This window comes from Scomber scombrus, chromosome 18 (assembly GCF_963691925.1).
Source record: "Scomber scombrus chromosome 18, fScoSco1.1, whole genome shotgun sequence".
Taxonomy (NCBI): domain Eukaryota; kingdom Metazoa; phylum Chordata; class Actinopteri; order Scombriformes; family Scombridae; genus Scomber; species Scomber scombrus.
The window spans coordinates 5,890,143-5,896,142 of NC_084987.1; the positions used below are offsets into that span (position 1 = coordinate 5,890,143).

General features: G+C 41.5%; 1 protein-coding gene across 1 annotated transcript in view; it reads right to left on the minus strand.

The window, feature by feature from the left end:
* The window catches only part of shank1 (SH3 and multiple ankyrin repeat domains 1), a 65,876-nt gene extending 60,365 nt beyond the window's left edge, over positions 1–5,511 (minus strand). The window contains exon 1 of the mRNA XM_062438246.1: positions 5,005–5,511. Within this exon, the coding sequence (XP_062294230.1) occupies positions 5,005–5,511 (507 nt within the window). The remainder of the gene's footprint in view (positions 1–5,004) is intronic.
* Positions 5,512–6,000: the final 489 nt, after the last annotated feature.

Consider the following 6,000-nt stretch of genomic DNA (forward strand, 5'->3'; position numbering starts at 1 on the left):
ACTTTTACTACATCACTCATAATACTGCAGTACTTTTACTGTAATACTGCATACTACATCGCTCATAATACTGCAGTACTTTTACTGTAATACTGCATACTACATCACTCATAATACTGCAGTACTTTTACTGTAATACTGCATACTACATCACTCATAATACTGCAGTACTTTTACTGTAATACTGCATACTACATCACTCATAATACTGCAGTACTTTTACTGTAATACTTCATACTACATCACTCATAATACTGCAGTACTTTTACTGTAATACTGCATACTACATCACTCATAATACTGCAGTATTTTTACTATAATACTGCATACTACATCACTCATAATACTGCAGTACTTTTACTGTAATACTGCATACTACATCACTCGCGTAATTCTTGTGTAATTTTGTGTAAGTAGGATTTTTCATGCAGGACTTTTACTTGTAATGGAGTATTTTTACTTGGCTGTATTTGTACTTTTACTTAAATAAAGGATCTGAATACATCTTCCACCATTATTTCATATCCATCTATCTTCATATGACTGTAGCAATTTAGACCCTTGAGTGAGCGTTCGCATTTATCCATCTTTTTACAATTAAACTTTGATGTCGATTTGTTAGAAATAAATAGGCAGCGGGTGAATTATTTATGGTGGGATTTAAAAACACTGAATCAAGCACGCTGCTGAAAAAAAAAACACCCATGCACAGATCAATAATAAATCACACGGCAGCAAGAGGGAGAAAGAAGCGTTGAGCGAGGCATTTATAGTGCACTGGGGTGGTAAATATAAAACTGTGGACACACACATACACACAGGAGCGATCACAAATACATTTATTTCATTTGGAGTTGTATTCCAGCTGATGATTTATAAAGGAGTCGCAGAGGCCTTGGTCGCTTAATAGAGAGGACAAAAAAGAGGACAGACAGCTAATGTCGGAGGAACGCGGCCTTCTGTTTGCTGAGCACAAAGACAGTCTGGTTCAGCTTTCATCTAGCAATGAGCAGAGATGCACACTCCTCCATTTTCTTCCTCTCTCTCTTTCTCCTGTTTATCCTTCTTCTTCTCTCTCTCCCTTCCTTTTGCATAAAAAAAACACAGAGTCGGATGCAGCCTCAGTCGGTCGCTCACACATCCTTGATTCCCTGTTCTTTGTAATTCAATTATCAGCACAAGAGAGTTACTCCTCATGATTCACTTGAATAGATCTCTCATCAGAGAAACACAGAGCTGGTGGGAAAAAAAAAGAGAGAGAGAGAGAGAGACACAAAAAAAAGAAAAAAATGCCTGGGCGTCTGGCGCTGCTGACTGTTTAATTTCTCAGGAGTGGGAGAACAGGCATACTGTACACGGAGGCAGCTACATTTCCAACCCAGGAAGCCACTTTAGACGCACTTTGCACTGATGTGAAGTGATGTAAGACCACATCTGGGAAATTATGGAGAGCGATAGGCGGATAAGGCCTATCATGATTCTGGATGACCCTCTTTAAAAAAAACAGTCACACCAGTCAAAGGGCTTTTCACGGCGCGCTTATCACACCGTTTACAACCTCTTTGGTGACATGAAGCGGTTCAACGTCACTCTTTGACTATCCGCGAATCCTTTCCTGCTTGTAGTGTTTTTAAAATTCAATTCTTACGCACGTATTGTATTATCAGTGAGATGGCTCTTCTCTCTCTCTCTCTCTCTCTCTCTCTCTCTCTCTCTCTCTCTTTCTCTTTTTTTCTCTCTGGAGCCGGGTCACCTTGAATGTCTCTCTCTCCCTCTCAGATCAATCACTTTGCTGACGAGTATTTGTGCTTCCCTCGGTTTTTTTCCCCCCGCTGGTGATGCAGCGAGAAAGAAAGAATCTAATCGACACAATACGCCCCAATCCTCCGAGACTTGCACTTCTCTTTTTTTCTTTTTTTGTTGAGCGCTGCACATTAAAGGTTTTGACTGATTTGACCACACATGCTGCTGTCAACAACACACTCATGGACAGATTAGGACACGCTGGTTCCCCCAGGGGGCACGGAGGCCGAACGTGAATCCCTCCTATCTAATATCACTCCTCACAGCTCCGGGGCTCAGACTGCAAGGTGTCAGTACAGAAGCATAACTGTCCTTAATAAAACCTGAGGGTGCCAACACTCTGTTTGAAGATGTGAAGGCTCCCTTGTTGTGAAGTCTTCAAAGTGAAGGTGAAGGCTATTTCATCATGTTTTCAGATGGACTTTTCACTAAGCCTTTTGCCCTTTGACACTCTAAAAAAAATACCTGCCTGTGCAGGGTCAGACAAAATGACATCAACACAAACTCTAAACTAGAGCTCCCTGGGTCCTCGAGTACGTCAGGTACATAATGGGCCTCGTGCAAGAAGCCATATATGAACAAAATCCCTCTTATTTCTGTTTGTATCCATGATTTGTTCTTATTTTTTTCAGAATCTACTGATTTCTAGGATTCAACAATGTTTTCTTATTTTTGCTCTTCTCTTAGGTAAGAGAAGATTTCACTAGTGGTCGAGAGCACTCGTACAAAGATGAGAAAAAAGCTCAGCGACCCTGTATTACACTCGCTATGTTACTGTAAGTGTAATACAATCTGTGTGAATAAATAGCCAATAACACTAATTTAATCCATGCAAAAGATCATCAGACGACCGGGGAGGGTGCACTTTGAAATCACAATTTTATGATGGAAGAGGCTTAGCGGTCGATGACTGTCTTCTATCAGCCAAACCCCATTTCATTACTGCTGTAGTTCATCTTCTTCTTGCTGCCTTTTTTTCCCGGTGGCATCTCTCTGATTACTGGATATGTGCCAGTGTATTTTCACACAGCAACAACAGCTGCCCTTATATAGTGTTTAGGGGGGCGTTACCGATGCTCATAACAAACAATCGGCCACAGGCCTCCAATTTAAGATCAAGTGGGATCCATCATTCAGCACACCCACCTGGGTAAGAGAAGATTTTGCTGGTTAAGAACGTTTGGTGCATCTGGAGTCGACCTCTCTTATTTGTTCTCTTACCAGAAATTTAAGAGAATGTTGCTGCCTGAGGCCAAATGTTATGTTTAGTATTGCTCTTCTGGAAAAGTTTACGAACACACAAGAGGGAGATTAAAATAAGAATGGTCAGAACCAAGCCCGAGATATTCTGTGCTTAGTTTGGTTCAGGCCCCAAACATGCTGGAGCCTACAATTCCCATAATACAACTCAACATGTCTTTCATCAGACACCCCCTGTGATCTAAACTCACTTCTTTCAAACTCCATAGCTGTAATACCATCTTAAAGGATAAATTCACAATTTTAAAATCTGCTCGGGGGCATAAATGAACAACAGGTCTCATGGAGGAAGCAGATTGGTTCTTAAAATGTACGTACAATTGATTTTTGGCATCCATCGTTTTTCTCTTAGGTACGAACAACATTTAAGAGTGGTCCACATCTGTCGTGCATGTCATACATAGATCATTTCTGCCTTCTCCACAGGGGACAAAACACTTATTTTTTTTACCTCTTTCCATGAAATGATTGTGAAAATGTGATTTATTCTTGATAGATAAGGTGTATATATTCTCAAAATTGTATTGATCAATCTCATTGCACCTAGTCAAAGGTGATTACTGATGTGTATAAATAGAAAATAAAAAGAGGAATCTGTCTGAAAACAATATTATTCCAACTTTATTGGCGACCGTGTTTTTAATTATAAGGCCTTAATCTGAATTAATTCAGAGTTTATATATGGTTTGCTATATTATTGCCATATCATCATCATGGCTGCCAAGTTACTGAAAGCTGTGTTAGATTTATTCGTTTTTTTTATTGGCATATTTTGGTGCAGCAAATTTTACATTTCAGTAGTTGTTGGAAACTTCTCTTAATCCGGCAGATGTCTCTGTAGACTGTAATTTTCTCCTCTAATAACTCAGTGACTGTCACATCCCTTGACCGCCTCCCATCATGGAGTGGGGGGGGGGTTTGTATTAAACTTCATATCAAAGCATTCTCTCTTCATTTCTATTTCTCAGTGCAGAGCTGCTCTCATGACACATTGGCTGGGTTCATGTCTTGTAATTGATTTGTGACCATGACTACTGACTCACTGGAAGCAGGACTTGAAGCTGTGCAGTTTTTTTTTTCTTTTTTTGCAGAACATGGAGCCTTGTATGGCAATTTTAGGGATGTGGCTTATGTTAATGAACACACACCTGGTCATGAACAGGTGGCATTCATCAGGATGCAATTTTTACGCGGTTTAGGCAGTTAAGAGAGTTAGAAAACTTGTACAAGAAAACCTCACACAAAAAAAGGAAAAGTAGAAAAACAGTTTTTCTTGCTGTAATAATTCCTCCTGTTCATACTGACCATTAGAGTCAAATTTAGAAGTCAAGTAGATATCTTTCAATGTCTTTTTAGTGTCAAAGTCCTTCTTTGTGTTACTATACTTCCACCACAGCTCAACAGAGAAACACTGTCCTTCAAGACACAAAGAGGGGGAACAAAGATAACCCACTTGATATGACTAATTCAGACTGCTGAAGCCTCATATTACATTCATATTGTATCATTTTTTACTCAAAATGAGAACTAGTAGATTTTGGCCCCTCATCACTTACACTGTAAGCACATTAAGAGATCTTCTAACTGTCAGTATGAAGAGGAGGAATGATCGCAGCAGTTTCTATGTTCATATGAGCACCTGACAGGAAAAAGTGTGAGTTCAAGTTGAGACTTTTTATGATAAGTAAACTGAATTTCATGCATAAATTGGTGAACTGCCCCTTTAAAGACTAAACTAACTGATGCATGTTATGACTTTTTTATGAGTGTGCACTTACTGGATATGAAAACTAAGCGCTTTTACTCTTTGATGATGAGAAATGGATTAAATTATATCTGTATTCAGAAGAACTACTCAGAAGAGCAGAGTGGGTTTGACCTGTCAGGACTGGAGCCATGGTGTTGGCACATTCTGTGGGTGTTTGCGGTGACAGCACTGACCGTTTGCTTTATGTCCGGGATGCCGATGCGAAACACCATCATGGCGATGTGGGCGTCCTCAGATGGCACCGAGCTGGCGCTGCGCTCCTTCAGCCTCCTCTGCTGCTGCTGCTGTATCTGATTGGCTGGCTGTTGGTGCGTGGGCCCCGGGTTGGATGAATAGGGGTTTGTGGTGTGCCCAGGGTTCCCTGACCGGATCTGTCTGTCCCCGGTGGGTCGCCCAGCCAGTTTACCTGACTGCCTGTGTCCCTCACCCCTTCCCCCTCGAGACAGGCCTCCTCCTCGCCTGACCTCCTCCACCATCTCCTCCTCGTCCTCTTCCTCTTCCCCCTCCAGCTCGCCATTCTCCTCCTCCCCGTCCTCATCGCGGTCGTCTTCTTCCATTTCCTCCTCCTCCTCTTCCTCTTCCTCCTCCTCGTCCTCCGCCCCTGGGTAGAGATGTCGATTGTTTCCCAGCATCCTTTGTTGCTCGTCGTCGCTGGACAGGGGGCTGAATGGCATCGTCATGGCGACACAGAGGGCGGCACCAGTGGCAACACCATCATTCCCAGAGAGACACTACACAGGAGGTGGGGTGGGGGAGGCAGAAGGAGAAGACGTGATTAAAACAAAGACAAAGCAAAACAAACAACAGAAGTTTGTGAGAAGTTTCTATACACATCACTCTCTAACAAACTCGGGTTGCTATGGGAACAGACTGCTACAGACATGCAGCACTTCTAACCTTCACCGCATGATGACACCTCTTGTATAAATACTGTTAATTTTCAGCTCTCAGACTTTCTGCAGACATTCAGACTTCATGCTACAATGATTTCTAAAACATGCAAAACACAAACCAGTGTCTCACTCCACAGTACTGCAGCCGATATTATAGAACTACTTCAGAATATACGTCTAATAAGAGTACAGGTGCTACTTTTAAAGAGTTGCATTGTTGAGGTAATATTAAGTGAAACATGTATTGTACCAAAACTACTAAACTAAACTAAACTA